The sequence below is a fragment of the Squalius cephalus genome (genome assembly GCF_949319135.1).
Source record: "Squalius cephalus genome assembly, chromosome: 9".
In the NCBI taxonomy this organism is placed as follows: domain Eukaryota; kingdom Metazoa; phylum Chordata; class Actinopteri; order Cypriniformes; family Leuciscidae; genus Squalius; species Squalius cephalus.
The window spans coordinates 9,026,596-9,045,134 of record NC_137130.1 but is presented as its reverse complement, the minus strand read 5'-3'; the positions used below and the strand labels follow the sequence as shown (position 1 = coordinate 9,045,134).

Sequence of the window (18,539 nt, the reverse complement as noted above, 5' to 3'; positions counted from 1 at the left end):
ACAAACCAGGCTCACCAGTCGGACCAGTCAAAATTGTGTGCCACCTATGTTACCATGTCCAGGGAACCACCAGTATACACAGGAGGTTGTCAGATAAACAACTACATAGTGGAAAAACGTGATACAACCACTACTAACTGGCAGATTGTTTCAGCAACCATTGCTTGTACCACAATCAAAATCTCAAAGCTGAAGACTGGTTCTGAATATCAGTTTAGAGTGTTTGCTGAGAACAGATATGGAAAAAGCACATCGTTGGATTCAGCACCAGTTGTGGTCAGTTATCCTTTCACTGAGCCTGCAGCTCCTGGTGCTCCATTTGTTTCATCAGTGACAAAAGACCACATGACAATTGAATGGAAACCCCCCAGCAATAATGGAGTGTAGTCCTTCTACAATGGGAGCCTCCACAAATCGATGGTGGAGCCAAGATGACCCATTACATTGTGGAAAAGCATTCACAACCGTGACAAACAGCTGTGTCAGAAATTCATTCAAGGTTGATGATCTCCAAGAAGAGGTCTTTACCACTTCCGTGTATTGGCTGTGAATGAACTTGGTGTTGGTTTGCCTGCAGAAACCACAGTGGCTATCAAAGTATCCCAAGCACCCTTACCACCCAAAATTACAGTTGTTGATGTAACTCGCCACACTTTTACTCTAGCATGGGAAAAGCCAGATCATGATGGTGGCAGCAAAATCACAGGCTATGTGGTGGAAATAAGGGATCAGATAAATGGGCAGTATGTGCTACAGTAAAGGCACTGGAAGCCACAATTGAAGGGCTTACAACAGGAGAGGAATACAGCTTCAGAATTACAGCACTTAATGACAAAGGAAAGAGTGATACTAAACCGCTGGGAGCACCTGTTGTGGCAAGAGATATTACTACTGAACCCATTACTGATTTGCTGTTTAATACCTACAGTGTAAAATTGGGAGATGATCTCAAAATAGATGTTCCATTCAGAGGCAGACCATCTCCAGAGGTTACATGGAAAAAGGATGGTCACTCATTGAAGCAAACAACTAGAGTTAATGTTCTGACATCAAAGACAGCATCCAAGATTGTCATCAAGGATGCAACAAGAGAGGATGTTGAAAAATATGAAATTACTTTAACCAATTCATTTGGTGTCAACTCAGCAGAAATATATGTCATTGTTCTTGATAAACCAGGTCCACCAGGTGCAATCAAGGTATGCTCAAACACTGTTGTCAAAATGGAACTGCGTGGCCACAATCAGCACTGAGCTCATCAGCACCCCAAAAACTATGAACGCAATTTGGTAATTCTTATAGTCGGGTAGAACACAACCCGAGCCCTGGATGAAGATTGTGATGTGTGAGTGGTCGATCCAAATGCCCACTGACAGCATAGCTATACCCCATCCCAGAGATCACCACATCCTCTGAAGTCCATAACGGTCTCTATGTTGGCCCAAGTACTGAATAGTGATAGTGTCCACTAGGGGTGTAACGGTACGTGTATTCGTACCGGACCGTTTCGGTACAGGGCTTTCGGTTCGGTGCACGTGTGTACCGAATGACTGAATGCAATATTTTGTGTGCGGAACATAGGTACATTTTCGTGTTTCCACACGAACATATTAAGTGGCGGAAGTCTCCGCGTTCAGCGCAAATCCCGCCCTGCAGCTGATTCTAAAGTTTTATCCGTCGTCACTGTAACCTAAACCAATGAAATTGACTGCAGGGCGAAAAAAAGCTTTTCCGCTCCGTGTGCGCCGCCGCACTCTCCGTTCCGCGCGCGCGCGCGCGCGTGCGTGTGTGTGTCGGCCCCGGTCGCGATATTTTTTTTCCCAGGATTGTAGGGGAAGACTCATGAATATTAATTAGGGAAGTCATCCCTGATTGGTCTTAACCCCAGTGACGGGTAGGTTTAGGGCGGGGTTAGGGGTAGATCATCAGACCCCCAGTGGCGGGTAGGTTTAGGGGTGGGGTTAGGAGTAGGTCATCAGATCAATCAGGGATGACTTCCCTAATTAATATTCATGAGTCTTCCCCTACCATCCTGGGAAAAAAAATATCGCGCCCCGGTCGGCCCGCTGCGCTCTCTGCTCAATGTTCGAGTCCGTGTTTGCGCTGCGCGTTCTGCTCTGTCGTTAACGGCCCAAACACTCCAATCATGTACCGATCACGCACTGGAAAAGCAAAGTCCGCTCAAATAAGGTGAAATTTCTCAGTAGTACACTTCTGTTTGCTGAGCTGGTATAGTCATGCTGGCAACAATGGTAAAATGACCTGCTCTGATCACATGCTCTGGTAATAATAGCTTTGTACTATAGCTTTGGACTACATTTTATTTTGAGAATTATTAAAAAAGTGGGAAAAAAAATCTTAAATTGATTATGTTGATTGATTATTGAAAAATAATAATACATTGATATATTTATGCTTAATATTATTTTAATATAGGGCTATTTTCTGTTCCTTTTTTCCCCATGTTTCATTTAATTAGGTGATTCTAAGTTTAATTATTGATGATTACAAGCTTGGAGGTATTGCAATTAATTACAGCAAATTGTGCAATTAATTAGTTCTTTTTTTTAATCGATTCCCAGCCTTAATTTTTAAATATGAGCAGGCCTACAAGCTGGGATTGGTAATGCTGCACTGTAATCATTTTTATTTATTTATATTTTATTATGTGATATTGGTTTGAGACTGAGAGTATTTTATTTAGTGGAGAACTTTGCAGCAGTATTTTATTTCTTAATATTTTTATTTATTTTATATATTATATTTTATTAAAAAGTGTTTAAAAAAGTGTAAACAAATTGTTAAAAAAAGTTTATAGTAATAAACAACCTGCAGTTTAATGTTTGCATTTCTCTCCCTTACTGTAGCCTACCGAAAATAAACCGAACCGTAACTTTAAAACCGAGGTACGTACCGAACCGTGATTTTTGTGTACCATTACACCCCTAGTGTCCACTAGGGCTGGGTATTGACACAAATTTCACAATTCGATTCGATTTCGATTCACAAGCCTGCAATTCGATTCGATTCAATATTTATTATTTTGGATATCAGGTACAATACATGCCAAATTTTCTCAAGGAAAACAAATCTCTTAACTGTAAACTATGGGAGTCAGTTGTAGCCTACTAGGCTTCATTAGCCTACTATAATATTGAAGGTAAAAATGAACTGATTTGTATACAAACACTTAAATTACACTTATTTATTTTTATAATAATAAAGTTACATGAAATATAAACATTTAAATGGTGGTGTCAGAGATAACTGAGGACCCAAAAGCAAAGGCAGGTGCAGAAACAATGTTTATTTGAAAAAGGCAACACAGAAGTCTGCCGTCACGCGGACACAGAACTGAAGAGAACACAAATGTCAAAACTTGGCTGATGAGAGTCAGCAGTGGAGGTCAGACTGCGGAGCATAAAGAGGGTGAGAAAAGAGGGTGAGAAAATGAGAATGTCATCCAGGTATACAAAAAGGAAGATATTTAGCATGTCTCTCAAAACGTCATTTGACCAGATCGAACGGTAAAACCCGATATTCGAAGTGCCCAAGAGGTGTGTTAAATGCAGTCTTCCACTCGTCTCCCTCCTTAATGTGTACTAAATGATATGCATTGCGAAGATCCAACTTTGTGAAAATCTTTGCTCCCTGCAAGATTTCAAAGGCTGAGGACATAAGTGGTAAAGGATACCGGTTCTTAACAGTTATGTCATTCAGCCCTCGATAATCAATGCAGGGACGCAAAGAACTGTCTTTCTATTTCACAAAGAAGAACCCCGCCCCGGCCGGAGAGGAGGATAAGACAATGGTACCGGCGGCGAGAGAATCAGTGAGATATTTCTCAAGCGCCTCGCGTTTGGGAGCAGACAAAGAATACAACCTTCTGCGAGGCGGAGTGGTACCTGGGAGGAGCTCAATACTGCAGTCGTAAGGTTGATGGGGAGGGAGAGAAGAGCCCCGGGAATGACTGAACACCGCCCGCAGATCGAGGTATTCCTCCAGCACCCCCAACAAATCACCAGGCTCCTCCTGAAACACAGAAACAGAGGAAACGGCAGGAACAGCAGACACTAAACACTCAACATGACACGACAAATTCCAAGAAAGGATGGTTCCCTTAGCCCAGTTAATCTGAGGGTTATGCTGCGCTAACCAGTGGTGACCCAAAACAACAGGGGTAAAAGGGGATTGAAAAATAAAAAAATAAATAGTCTCTTGATAGTTGCCGGATATGGTGAGACTCACCGGAATGGTGGTACGGCAAACAGTGGTGGAATCCTCTAGGTCCATTAAAGCAGTGGTTTTCAAACTTTTTCAAGAGCGACCCTTTTTTTTTTTTTAATTGACGCGACCCATAGGCCTATTCTTAAGCCAAGCATACAGAATACAATGGGGCTAAAGGCACATTAGACTCTATTCTCATTTAATAGTGCTCTATTGTGCACAGCTGGCACAAAAATTCAGCTCAGCACTTTTCTTAACAACCGCTTTTGATGATGCACATGCAGTGGCTTATCTGTGACGCGATCGCAACGCAAAGTTGATTCTGCACTCTTTTGATCTAGCTAAAGCTACAGGGATGCTAATTAACCGGTTAACCATTGTAAGAATTTTAACCAATTAATAGCCTACTATCGTTTGCTGTATGCTTAAAAAAATACACTAAAAATATTCCACAACAAATCCTTTAAATTGAATGATATTCAGAACAGAACAAGAATGAAAAAAATATCTATAAACAAGCCAAAACAAAATAATTTAAAGCGAAAGTGAAAGTAAGCGGCGTTGGGTTCACGTAACTCTCATTCGAATACATTTTTTTCCATATTCGCGATTTCCATATTATTTGGATGCTGAAATATTATTTATTATAGGCTTCTAAGAAAAAAAGAAAATGATTATCCCCCCAAATTTTAAATATTTATTAGGCTTCAAAAACTATAACTTTTAATTTAAGTGAACTTAAAACAAACCTTACATAAACCCATTATAAATGTCATATTTACCTGTGCCTTTCCTGTCTAACAGGTATGAACTATACAGAAATTGAATAAAGTTATCAAAACATTCCGCACTGCATAAATTATAAACTAAATATAGATAAATCCTTATTAAAGCTACAAGCATTCTTTAGTCAAGAATGCTTGTAGCTTTTTTTTCTTTGTCCTTTGGTTAACTTTACTGACAGAGAGAATTAGCTGCTGCCACTTTAGGACCAGCCGCTGCTGACGATCTCACGCATCCCATTCTCTCACTACTCTTTACTTTCATTTAAGATTTTATTTAACTCATTTAAATGTTTTGAAGGAGTTACACCGCACTCACGATCACCAAGGTGCCAGACAAACAAGACGGAAGATCTCAAAAAATAAACTGTCTGCACACTTACATCCTTTAAGCAAATTTAATCACCAAGCTTTATGTCAAAAGACCATCCTCAGGGCATACAGACAATGAATGTAGCAATCAATTTAACTGTGTTCAAACACATCAGGACAATCAACAGTGATTACCACACCTGTGAAAGCCAGGTGGGAAAGTTGTAGTCCAATGGTGGGAGTTGTAGTTTTTATTTATAGTTTTTATCAGCTGGTGGAGTTGGCCATTCGCCTTGATAAGCACTTTGAACACAGTCTGGCTTCAGAAATCTCCTCTTCGTGTCTGCCCAGCATGGCTCCCTGAACCTCGACCTCTGTACGAAAAGGCACTTCCTCTGCTGGGTCCATCCTGGCCAGATTATTCTGTCAGAGATAACGGAGGACCCAAAAGCAAAGGCAGGTGCAGAAACAATGTTTATTTGAAAAAGGCAAAACAGGAGTCTGCCGTCACACGGACACAGAACTGAAGAGAAAACAAATGTCAAAACTTGGCTGATGAGAGTCAGCAGTGGAGGTCCCAGAACAGGGTAGCAGAGATCAGCAAACGAGACTCAATCCCAAGGCCAGATGAGGAGATACAAAGACAGCTGATATGGTAGCAGACCCCGAGCAGATGGATAGCTGGGCAGAGAACAGAATTAACGTACCAGCGGAAAACTTAGGACAAGACAGGTCAGGACGTAAAATAGCGTGTCCTCTACGAACAACAATAATCTGGCGATGAAGTAGGGAGAACGGTAGCTAGAAGTAGCAGAGGAAATTAGACTAAAGAGAAAACAGGTGAGAGATCAGCGCGAGCGCTAATTGCGATGAGGATCAGCTGAGAGAAGAAGTGAGTGTGTGTGCATGAGTGTGATCAGCACGAGCGCTGATTGCGATGAGGATCAGCTGAGAGATGAAGTGTGTGTGTGTGCGTGATAGAGGAAAAGACAGAGAGAGAAACCTGGTTCATAACAGGTGGCTGTCATAAAAACCTGCCAGATTTATTCAAACGTGCATTAAAAATTGAAGAACATTCAAAATTATAATGAATATGTAATATGGTGCATATATTAAGCAAAATGCTTCTCTCTAGAGTTCATTTTTCTACCTGACTAACGAGTTTATTAACTGGATATGTTTTTTCTGAGGTAAATGTGACGTTACATGACATTGTTTACAAGCTGATTTACTGACGTCTTTCCACGGTTGAAACACTGATTGAGCAATTCCATGTCACATGATACGGATTTCGATAAGTTGTACTCTACCTTTTAACACACTTTCAGATGCTCATTCATGTTTATTTCACGCGGTAACTGGTATTAAGGCGGAAGAGAAGATCATGTGCGCTCCGCCGATCTCACGCCACAGCGCCAAAACGGTAGCCTATATGTTTTTGAATTTCTTTTGGTCCTTACTGGGATGTGCGCTACAATGTTACATTCATTCATCAACTGAAAACAGGATGACTAATCGATTCTTGGGATTTAAGAATCAATATCGGTTCATAAAATTAGAATCGATTAAAATCGAGAAATTGATATTTTTTACCCAGCCCTAGTGTCCACAATGGTCTCAGCCGGGGCGCTGAAGAACTCACCAATAATAATGACCAAGAGGATCAGGAGAAATATGATCTACTTGTTCCTTATTGAAAACTATTGAATATTCTTTGAGGTTTGGCTGTGGTAGCTTGCGTTTCAATTGTCGAGGTAGATTTTGAAGTGACTGTTGAGGTACGAGGCAGCGCCGTGGTCGAGTTTATGCTGCCAGCATTCGCAGTGGGGTTTTCAGAGGGAGTGCTTGTAGTATTTACATCTGCACTTTGAATGTATCTAGAGCAGGGATGGGCAACTTCGGTCCTGGAGGGCCACTGTCCTACAGAGTTTAGCTCCAACCCTGAAAAAAATCACCTGCCTGTGATTTTCTAGTAATCCTGAGGACCTTGATTAGCTTGTTCAGGTGTGTTTGATTAGGGTTGAAGCTAAACTCTGTAGGACAGTGGCCCTCCAGGACCGAAGTTGCCCATCCCTGATCTAGAGTGAGATCCGTATGCTGCTAATATTGGCTGAGATCGTGAAGGAGTGGAGTACGTATGCTCAGTCAAATATCTTCGCAGTCTAGTGCGGTTACCAGCTTGTGTATAGTTCGTAAAATTGGTTGGCGGTGCAACAGTAGGGTCCTTACTGACACAGATCATAGCTGCTGGCTTAACAAAGCCAATACCGCAGTTAAAGACCACCCAGCAGAGTACAGAAAACAGCAACACCGCCTTCCCTTTCTTGAAGCGGTCCGCCATTACGCCCCAGAATGGTGCACTGCAGAACTCTATAAAATAACGGATCCCAACCAGCAGACCACTTTGGCTGGGTGTCATTCCCAGTTGCTTGTAGTATACTGCAAGGAGGGGATGTAAAGAGCCATATGCAGAGTAAAAGAAGAAGTAGAAGACCTTGGAGATCAAGAGATGATTGTCTATTCGCACACAGCACCTTTCAGTGCAGTCCATACTCTGTGAAGTCTGAAGTGTTTCTGAGGGGGCAGGCAGTGCTGTTTGACTGCATTGTGTAGTGTTTGCCACCTGCCCCAGGGACAGAGTGTTAAAGGGTTCAGACAGGACATATTTCCTCTTCTGGTCCTCCTCATCATCTGTAAGGATGGCCACCCGATCACTCGCCATTTCTGTGTGATAAACATAAACCTCTGTTAAGGACATTGTGGATAACGTCTTCATGTTGTAGCTTTAACTAGTGATTCTCAAATGGTGGGTCGCAACCATATGGTCAAGGTTGGGCTGATTAGCATAGGTCATTTTGCTGGTAGATGCCATTACCTTGAAGAGCCAAAAAGCATCTTTCTCCATTGACCGACACTGAAAAGTTGCAGTGCATTCTGAATCTGATATATTCATTTTTGCTAGCAAAATATTATTTGTAAATATTTCCCAGTATTATAGTATGTTTTTGCCAGGGATACATTTTTGGAGGGCCTTTAAAAGCATGATTATTTTTTCCTTGTCTGCTGCCTTTCAGACAAGAGCTTGAGACGGATATGCCCTCAGCCATTCAGCATTGTCATAATGCACATTTGCACTTTTTTTCACTGTTTGTATTTATATTGTATATTTTTGTGTAAGGGAGACTTGCAAAAAAAGAATATAATTGTGTGGTCAAAACCTTGGTGTTTTACTGTGCATATATGATAATAAATATATCTTACATTGTTTTATTTTATCTTATTTTACATTGTTACGTTGCATTTATGGGTCATGTGATTGGCTTACATTCTTCTATATGCACATGCTAATAATTTGCATGTTGTTTATATGGTTTATTATAATAACATTACTACATTTCAAATGTTTAGCCTAATATTAAGTACAATATTGCTTATTTTTGTGCATTAAACCATTTTGATACTGGCACTTGATGTCGAATGCAGCAATGAAGGAAACTAATTAGTAGGCTACTATTTTTTCCCCACATGATTAAGTTGAATAAGAATGCAACACACCTTAATGAGTTTTTTGTCATATAGATTTACCTCAAACAAAATAAATTCAGTAATTGCCCTTGATTATCAATAATAAAGAACATTAGGATCATTAAAAACTACTATCAAGTGAATATAATGTTGAATATCATGTAGTGTTAATTAAACTACATTCTTAGGTATGAGTTGGATATCATTTTGTTGTGAAATTAGGTACAGTCACCATCCTAAAACATAAATATCATATATAGTATCACTATAAATTTCAAAGGGTGTAGTCTCTGTCTGAAACGGTAACAGTAACAACACACCGCCTTATATTAACAATGCGTAAATGTATTTTACACTACTGATACAGTGTGACGGTGTGGCTAAATACAAGCTCACTTACCCAGTTGTTGTGAGGAAGTTTCTGTTATTTCACCGTCTGGCGTTGAAGGAGGACGATCTCTTCATCCAACCATCATTTTATCATCCTGGATTTTTCCTGACTTTCTATGAACAATCTTTAAACAGCGATGTGTCCCGTAGAGCAGAGGAGCAGGTTTATTCTACACAGCCGATTTTCCTCCGACCTGACGTCAATCTCTCACCTGCCTGCGATGTGCGCGTGCTCGTGGGACTGCCTTCATTTGACATCATGATGTCATTAGAAAACAGTGACACCCTATTTCGTTTTTAATTGCTGATATTGTGTTTTAGATTTGAAGTTTTCCCGTCTCTGCCAATGAGAAGTTGTTATGCCTAAGATCAAGCATATGTTGATGATGTTTGAGTTTTTTAATTAATCAAAATTTTAAAAAAACATTTTAATATGAAATAACATTTATTAACATTAACTTTTTTTTCCTGAGTATACAGTATAGCATTTTAGCTTTTTGACCGGCGAGCTCGTGCAATATAATCCAACTCTAGAAATTGTGATAAAACAGCGACATCTACAGGCGCAAAATAAAGTTAAAATCGTGAAGCTTTTAGAAAACCACAACTAACAATAGTTACTTCTATATAAAATATATAGGCTATCATTCTAACCAAGCCGTATTTGTCTGACAAAAAAAAAAAAAAAAAAAAAAAAACTCCGTACTAGCGTAATACTAGCATTTTAACCATGTGACATTGTACAATAGATATTATTCATCAGGACTCTACATAACTTTAGCTGTTAGGCTAACTGTTTGGCTATATCCATGTGGTATTTAAAATGCTTACTGAAGAATCTGTGAATGACTTTTTATAAGCCCCTGGATTTAGATGTGCATCTCATAGTAATCTTTACACAGCTGCACACACTGGTACATACAGTATGCTTTGGTTTCTGCAGTGTGTTTGAGTCTGTATGAGATAAGATGTCTCTCTAATCATAAGGGCATTTTACATTCATCAAATGCTCAATATGAATGAAGTGCTATTTTGCTTTGAAAAAACTTTCAAGGTAACTCACGCCATCCAATGAGTAATGCAGTGACTTACATATCAGACTTTCAAGAAGGCTAATGCGACCAAAAAGGAGTCACAAGATATGATCACAGATTATTTACCTTGTCATAAAACTAAATAAATTAGTTAGCTTTGATAATGAATGCTGATTTTATGTTATAAATTAGTGTATGAATTAAATGCATCAAGACTATTATTGTTCCTTCTCCAGTTTGATTTATTAACCGATGTTACACTTTTATCTGATTTAGATTTTTTCTTTTTAACTGGAATTTGACTTAATTTTGTATGTGATCATGAAAATCACATTACTTTTTAGAGAAAAGCTTGGACTTGCTAATAGTCGATTAACTTCAGAAACAATAACATTTCATATTTATACTTTTTAAGTAAAAAAATACCTAATAAAACTACTCTCAGACCATTGCATTACACCTTATATTATGGGGATGTTTCTGTACATGGATATTTTCAAACAATTTTTTTTTTTAAATGAACTATAGTGCTTTAAATTTGAAAGAATTTCTATATTTTGGGATGGTCCCAAGACTTTTGGACTCCCCATAAAAATGTATTTGAAAATGTTAAAATGAGGGATTAGCTTTTAAAAACCATTTTATAGAGATTGCAATCATTTATGGAGATTTCTAGATAATGAAGTATTGTAGAGTTGAGCATAACTAAAATATTTATATAGCATACACTATAAAAATCATTGTGCCGATCATATTTAAGTGCATTTGGTATTTATATTTGAAAGAATCACTGTCCCTATTGCTGCCATCAGTATCATTACATTAAACAATTTAGGGAACATTTGAAATGTCATCACTAGTGGGCAGCTTCTATCCTCAGTGACATCACCGAGGAAACACCCAAATGATCAGGGTACCGTTTCAACCAGCAGGGGTCGATGTTTTGCACACACACCAGACTCTCCACTCATCACAGCATCACCGCTCTGCTTCCAGCTTTAAGTGAGACTCGACCACACGTAAGTGGAACTCTTGTATTCATTGTTTTCTGTTAACGTCAATCATTCTTGTAGCCAGTCTCTCCATGCCTGCCATCCATCCATGCCTTTTCCAATCATCCTAGCCCCTAAAACAGTGTCCTAGTGGAACATCTGCTATCTCCCCTATTGTGTTAGAATAGTAAAGTGTTGTATCTGCTTCCCCTGTTCCCTCCCACTCACTCACTCAGAGACCTGTGCACCATCCACACATTTGCTCTCAATTCAACAGTCTAGGGAGCGATGCTGTTTCTATGACAACTGGGTCCTGCAGGACAAACTGCAGAAAGGATTTTCCTTTCAAAGGGGGTTCCAAGGAGAAGGGAGCACATGTTTAGCATAAAATTCAGCCCTCTGAAATCATTTTACTTGTTTATGATCCCATTATAAAGTAGGGAAAATTTTAATTTACATTAGTCATCTGTTAAATCTACAAGAGGGTTGGCAGATTGTGAACACTTTTATGAGGTAAAACATTCATGAAGCTGTGGAAGTAATATTTTTATATTTATATTTATATTTTATATTTTTTGTATACTTGTCCATAATTATTTATCATATTGTAGAATTGGACACAATGTCATTTTGTTGAATAAGGAACTTTTTGTTGACTGTTCACATTTAAATAATTAGTGATAGACTGACATATCAGCCAATTAACTAATTAACAGAATGTTTTTTAATTACTGAACAAAATATTTTCAAATATTTAACCAAAATTCACTTTATATATATATATATATATATATATATATATACAAATAAGATAAATATAGACTATTCTATCTATTTTATAATAGCCAATGAGAACCAGTACACACAACTGGTGTGTACTGGTTTAACTGGTGTTAAACTAACACTGTTTTATATTAAATAAAATATCAGCGTTATGCTATCTAGCTCTCTAGATGTTGTTACCAGCTTTGGACTTCGACCACTAGTTGACCACTACAGGTAATGAATATTGAATGTTGTTGTCGTCTTCACAATCTAGATTTGAACCATGAAATAGCGTTATTATTGCTTGTATACAACATGTCCAGCAGATGGCAGTCCATGTTGTATTGCAGCTGTTGTTTTAGGGTCTTTTGTTTGGTTCTCATGTTCTTTGGACTGTGCAAAGTATCACTATGTTCATTACACTCATGAGGCAATTCATTAATTTAGCCAACTATTACCATTGCTGATGAGATAATCAAATATCAATTGGTTTTGTTCTAATAATAATAGGAAATAATGTGAATTCTTACAAGGCTTGAGTGTTGAATCATATTATTTTCTGAGGGAATAATAAAAAAAAATCCCACTGCCAAGTCTGGTGCTGGTGACGGTGTTGATTCTTACTCAGCAACTATCTTTGACACATGAATCAGAGCTTTATTCTGAACCCCTCCCTCATTAGGCCACTATGTCACAATTTCTGGAGCTTGTGATTGGCTGTTAGTGCCAAAGAAGAAGATGAGGGGCTGGGCCAAAGCATCCGGGCTGTCCAAAAAACTTGACCTATCAGGGTACAGCTGTTCCTTGATGACTTAGTGGGACTTGCCTGTCACCTCCCCGGGGGAACATTCGAGTGGAGGGAGGGGGCTATCATGAGTGAGACAGCTTAACTTGGAGGGCAAGGGGACGAAATCTGGGCACTGCAGGCACTGAGTTGGAAACCACTACAGAGTTGGAAATCCTGCAATTGAGTAATCACCTAAAGGATCCAGTGGTCATTTTTTTCCTTAGATGCCGAAGAACTGTGGGACCTGAGTCTGAGGGTGAAAAGCTGAGGCCAAATATTCCAAAAGGCAACAGGGGTAGTTGCTAATGCAATATGATCCTCTGGGACTCGCTCTAAAAATACCAACCAGCCAGGAGTACATGCACAAGCTCCATTCGTCTAATTGGACAAAGATTAAGCTTTTTGTTTTCTAATTCTCTAATTGGATGTCTCAAGGATGTGAGAAACATATTCTAAAACATTTATAATGCAGAAAACCTGTGGGAAATTTCTACGGGCCTGAAGGCCTTTCAGAAGGTCTTCTGTTAATGCAGGTAGAGATTTCCACCTTTTAATGAAGTCATTGGATATGTAAGTATTGCATTATCTGGCATCGATAACTTAGACCTGGAGTGGAGTCTTGCATTTGATAATGTCTGCTTGAATGTTTGGAATATGTTTACCATATCAAAACACCAAATTATGAAAAGCTACTTTATTTATGGACAATTTAGGGATTAGAGATACGTTTGAATGTAAATTGAAGCTTTAATCAGTCCAATAACGTGCAGCAGTCTGTAAAGAAGCTCTCAACTGCATCATGAGGAAGGCTGAGGTCCAGATGACCCTGAAGAAGGGTGCTGATGAAGAAGCAAGAGGAATGGCGCCTCCCAGCCCCAGGATACCATCGAAACGGGCAAAAGTTAGTTCTGATCAGGTCGTACCAGATACCGCTGCTTCCGTCTACCCAACCCCAACTCCTCCAGTGTTCATCCGGAAGATGAGGAATGCTGCGGTAGGTACCGGCTGTGATATCCGTCTGAAAGTGGCAGTGGCTGGAGACCCACAGCCTACCCTCTACTGGTACCACAATGATGACCTGCTCAACATGGACAACCAGGAATATGGAGGCCTGTGGATCAGAGACTGCAAACCCAGTGATGCCGGCCTCTATACCTGCATCGCCACCAACCATCTTGGAGAAGCCAGAAGCAGTGCTGTCCTAGCCGTTTTGGATTTGGGTGAAGGTAACTACGAATGTAGCTAAGTATATTAACATTTAATGTTTCATTTTGAAAGGTCAGTGGCTTATTCAGTCTACCTACAGCCTTGTAGAAATGAATGGAACACCCCAACATAAGGACATTGTGCCCTATTACCAAGCTTGTGTAGCTCATTATCGAGTTTAGACTTCAGAGAAAAAAGGTGGAAGGCAAACGTTCTCACTCACCAAAATGTAATGCGTGATAATTTGCTAAAGGAGTAACACCCCTCAGATGTGTCTCACAAAATGGTGGATAATCCAATTATGAAAAATACAGTGAAGTATTCACCCCTCCTTCTTCAGTCACTTTGTTTGTTTGGGGTTCCATGGTGGCAGTAACCTCAAGGATCTGTTTGGTGGCCGAGAGTGGAATGATGGGGGCAGCTGATGGCCTGAGACAAACTGCTCACCCGTCTTAATGTAGAGCTGCGAAATTTCCACCCCCAATGTTAGGGTGCTCTGTCTTCTTCTCTGAAGCTTTGAAGTAAGCACTTCGCCTTCTTACTCAAATGGGAAAGACGAGGTTTCATGTGTTCTTTTTCCAGTTACCTTTGGGGCCGAAATGTTGCAGAGGTTGTTTGCTTTCACAGTCTAAAATGTGTCTAATTGACCATGTCTTTACAAGGAATGTGTGGGAACATGGAAAACATATAGAGCTGGGTGATATAGCTAAAATGTTATGTCTATGCTTTTCGATGTATATACACAGACAAAATTAAAATATTGGTCTTAACACCCTCATCTCAAGGAGGAATTGTGAAATTAAATTTAATTTGGTCTTTTCAAAAAAATGTAGTGCGAAGTATTTGACACAATAAAATAATCCCATTATTTGTAAAATTGCAAAATGTTATATTCCCCCCCCCCCCCCCCAAAATATATCTTGAAATTTCAGTATCATCTGAAAAAACAGTGGTGATCTGTTCATTCATACTCTAAAATAATCTGTTAATTTTTATTTTATTTTGTCCTCATAAAGGAATGTGTAGTATATTTAGGTGTTTATATTTGGCTTTGTCTCTTTGTTATCCTTAACAGTGCAGAACTGGCCACGTCACGGCACATAATTCTGACAGTATTATGGTTTCACCGATGCCACTAACATTTTCTCATTTGCACTCCATCAACAGCAATAGAGTTTAGGTGTTTTATTTAGCCAGGTCAAACTTTTACCCTTACTGTATTTGCAGCATGCTCTTAAAATGCTAAATTGATGTACATTTATTACATTCCATGTTAATGATTGGCACCTTGAGCATTATATGATCTTCTTTTGGGTATCTGATATTTTTTCAAGGCTGTGTTATGTCTAACTGGACCCAGTTTGGTTTGTGTTGTGCCAGGCTTTTCAGCCAAGGGTCTCTGGACCCCTGGAGGTCCCTGAAGGTACTCCAGGGGGTCTGTGGAAAAGCTATTCTGTATAAGGCAAATAGAACTTTGAATTTTTGCAATGTTCAAAGTAATGAATAATCTGTTTGCTATGCGTGTTAGATAATGTCCAGAATATGGTGTTACCAGAAAATCTAGCTTTTTACTGGCATGGCTGAGAATCTGGGGGTGTAAATTTTGAAATATAAGGCAGTGGTTGTTCTCAATAGGTCCGTTCTAATAGTCGCAAAAAAGATAATCATACAATCGTGCATAGCAAAATACATTTCTTTTAATCATTTTCATTTATGCATTTATTATAAAATCTCAATTGTTTCCTAATATGGCTATGTCATGCTAATTTGTATGATTGGCTAAGCAGTTCTTAGTAATATACAGTACACTGCTTGGCCAAAAAAGGTCGCTGTTTGGATTTAAATGGGCAAATTCTTAAGAGCCTATGACTGGATCATTAATGTAGCGATTATTATATGTTTGACAACAGTTTTTCTAAACCCAACTGACGGAGTGTGTAGCTTTTCATTTCATTAAACAACCATAAAACAACACATCATTTTCCAGGATGACAATGTGACAATGGCACCTCTGAGTCCAGACCTTACATTTATGGAAAGTCTTTGGGATGTGCTGGAGGAGACTTTACAGAGTGCTTGACTTTTGCATTGTCCAGCACACTGTAAAGTCTCCTCCAGCACATCCCAAAGACTTTCACTTTAAGGTCTGGACTCAGAGGTGCCAATTAATGTGTGAAAATGATTCTTCATGCTCCTTCCCAACCATTCTTTCACAATTTGAGCCTGATCAATCTCGACATTGTCATTCTGAAATATGGGCATGATGTGTCACACTCTATTAATTAGGGTTAGAATAACTGTTGCCAAACATATAACATATAGAAACATATCAATCCCTGCAATAATGATCCAATCATAGACTCTAGACAAGCATTTGCCTATTTAAATCCAAACAACAACTTTTTGTTTAGTTTTTTTGGCCGTGAAGTCCATTTAATTTTTATTTTTGTTAACATTTTGTATGCTACATATGTTTAATGTCGAATTAACATGATATCAAATCTGGGTCCTGAAGCAAAACCAGTTGAGACCCACTGATACAGAGTATGTGTCCGTGACGTCTGTAGTCATGATGCATGTGTCAATCCTCTGGACAACTTGTGGAGTTTACACCTGTCTTGTCACTCAGCTAAATGCCATATGTCTTTCTCTTTTGCTTTTCCTTTACAATGTCTTTTTGTCCCCACCAACTACTCACTGTTATCCTCCCATTTAATCTATTTTAGATTTTTCTGAAGTCTGTATTGTTTTACTCTAATTCTTTGTGATTTTTGACCATTCCCATTCTATGTATCTCTCCTTTTTCTCTCTCGTTTTTATTTCTGCCTTTCTTACCTTTCTGCCTATTCCACTTCCCTGTCTTTCAATGTCTCTACTGTTGTCTTGGCCAGAAGGACCATCTCTACCCCTCTGGCTATTTCTGACAGTGGAATGTGCCAGGCTTCAGATTTTTGTGATGTTAATAGGCCACCCATTCTCCAGTTACACAGGAAGACATCACAGCTATATATAGGCCTTCAGCCAGGAGTTTTGCCTAGACCTTATTCAATTAGAGTCAGTCTGAATGAAGGGGAGAAAAATGGTTTTTGCCTGGTCATTACAAGAATGGTAAAAATAGCTTGCTTTGAAATAGTCTGTGTTGTTTGAGAATCATTACTGATTCAGATTTTGAGACAAGAGACCGATTGGCATTGGCTGGTGACCATCATGTTTATACAGTAGCTACATAGCAAACAAGTGTTTTAGGTAGGGTGCACTAATAAGGACTAAGATTTATGTTGCTGGTTTGCATTCAAACCATTTTGATTGTAGTTTTAATTTAATTTACCAGTTCCTCAACGATCCTTTGTGTGAACAATTCTTAAAAGAACCATTTTTAAAATGTAAAGAACCTTTTTTTTCCACTATAAAGAACCGTTTGTGGAATGGAAAATCCATTACTTATTGCAGAGGCTGTTTTTAAAGTCATTGAAAAAGGAAGTGAACGAGTAACATTACTGCCATTTTTGGAAAATCTATCATGGCAGACAATCAAAATTAATTGCAGGTGAAGGTTTAATGACAAGTTTTAATCACTGATTTGTTTTTGCCATGTTCAAAATGAAGTGGTGCAACATTGATTTAATCCAAATAAATCGTAGATAAACCTTTTTAAGGATTTAATCCTTATTTGTGCAGCCCACCCTTAGACTTTAAATCTGTAAACATGCAACTGCAATGTATATTTCTGGTCTGCTTCAGCCGACACTCAATCCAAGAGTGCTTATATTCATTCTCAGTGAATAGTTCTCTCCTAAAGTGCCTGCTGTCTCTGTCTCTTCAGGGAACATTTCACCTGTAATTGCTCTGTGCATTACACAGCAATGTTTCTAATATAGGTGTTTTAAACTGCTGGGTGGAAGAAGTATAATAATGATGAGAAATGATGTACAGCGAGTAAAGTACATCTGAATATAGGACGAAACATCAAAATCTGCAGCTTTATCATTTTAGCAAGTCTTTACTGTTAGTTTTTATTTGAAAAATACATTTCTTTCATGGTCAAATTACGGTTGAATTTCTTTTATGGAAATAAATGTACATATATGACATGGACTGCTGTAATTGTTGTTAAAATAGTGGATTTCTCAATGCAAATGAAAGAAAAATCTCAGCGTTTGGGTTTGTATTTAGGGGGAACGGTTGAGCAGTAAGATGTGGGCTTTGGCTTCAACCCACACACTTAGCAATAATTGTTCTGAAAGGGGATAGCACTCTGTTGGCTTGGCTATGCACAACTTTCCATGGCCTCAGAGGTCAGACTGTCCACACACACAATCTGTGGAGTGTGTAGCGAAAGGTTTCAAACATAATTTATTTGTGACCAAATGGAAATGATAATACATGATCAATTGCTCGGATTTTGGAGGATTTCTTGTATCTTTGTTTTGCTAATAGACCCTTGCAGAGTGACAAAGTTATTAATCTGGCATGACCACATATGACTCATGGAAAATGACTAGAGCGTTTGAATTTTGTT

The 18,539-nt window shown here is 38.8% G+C and overlaps 2 protein-coding genes across 3 annotated transcripts in view; one reads left to right on the top strand and one right to left on the bottom strand.

Moving 5' to 3' along the window:
* Window positions 1-5,588: 5,588 nt before the first annotated feature.
* On the bottom strand, window positions 5,589-9,316 carry LOC307164915 (major facilitator superfamily domain-containing protein 6-like; the record flags this gene model as incomplete). The annotated part of the gene is made up of 4 exons (XM_079882131.1): window positions 9,247-9,316; window positions 7,370-8,045; window positions 6,029-6,122; window positions 5,589-5,744 (listed from the first exon to the last, which is right to left on the bottom strand). Exons 2-4 carry the CDS (start codon window positions 8,041-8,043, stop codon window positions 5,589-5,591), a joined length of 924 nt encoding a protein of 307 aa, XP_079738257.1. The 5' UTR covers window positions 8,044-8,045; window positions 9,247-9,316.
* Window positions 9,317-12,858: 3,542 nt separating this feature from the next.
* spegb (striated muscle enriched protein kinase b) overlaps window positions 12,859-18,539 on the top strand; it is an 80,593-nt gene continuing 74,912 nt past the window's right edge. For both annotated transcript variants that reach the window (XM_079882001.1, XM_079882000.1), the window contains exon 1: window positions 12,859-14,040. In XM_079882001.1, coding sequence (XP_079738127.1) covers window positions 13,614-14,040 — 427 coding nt within the window. In that variant the 5' untranslated portion in view covers window positions 12,859-13,613. The remainder of the gene's footprint in view (window positions 14,041-18,539) is intronic.